The 273-nt window shown below is 63.0% G+C and overlaps 1 protein-coding gene across 1 annotated transcript in view; it reads right to left on the bottom strand.

The window, feature by feature from the left end:
* Nucleotides 1-273, bottom strand: part of LOC104619649 (sigma non-opioid intracellular receptor 1) — a gene marked incomplete at its 5' end in the record, with an annotated part of 1,563 nt that overhangs the window by 575 nt on the left and 715 nt on the right. The window contains one exon of the mRNA XM_010285600.1: nucleotides 56-148. Coding sequence (XP_010283902.1) covers nucleotides 56-148 — 93 coding nt within the window. The remainder of the gene's footprint in view (nucleotides 1-55; nucleotides 149-273) is intronic.

Below are 273 nucleotides of genomic sequence, written 5' to 3'. Positions count from 1 at the left end.
GCTGCGCCCCGGGATGTGGAGCCAGCCTGCAGGGCGCTGCGGCTGCTGCACTTGCCTGGATAGTAGATCTCACTTCTGGTGGTCCCCTCCTTCCACTGCCGGAAGGTCCCCGAGATGACAGTGTCGGAGATATCCGCCCAGTACCGACCTGTGGGAAGACAGACAGCACCGGCTCAGCATGTCTCTGCTGGGGACAGCTGGAAGCCCAGGTCTGAGCCATGGAGCAGCCCTCTGAGAGGAGGAAGGATGCCAGTCCCAGGGCCTTGACACACT

Source organism: Phaethon lepturus, unplaced genomic scaffold (assembly GCF_000687285.1).
Source record: "Phaethon lepturus isolate BGI_N335 unplaced genomic scaffold, ASM68728v1 scaffold37364, whole genome shotgun sequence".
In the NCBI taxonomy this organism is placed as follows: Eukaryota; Metazoa; Chordata; class Aves; order Phaethontiformes; family Phaethontidae; genus Phaethon; species Phaethon lepturus.
The sequence above is the reverse complement of the archived record's forward strand: the minus strand, read 5'-3'. Positions and strand labels throughout refer to the sequence as shown.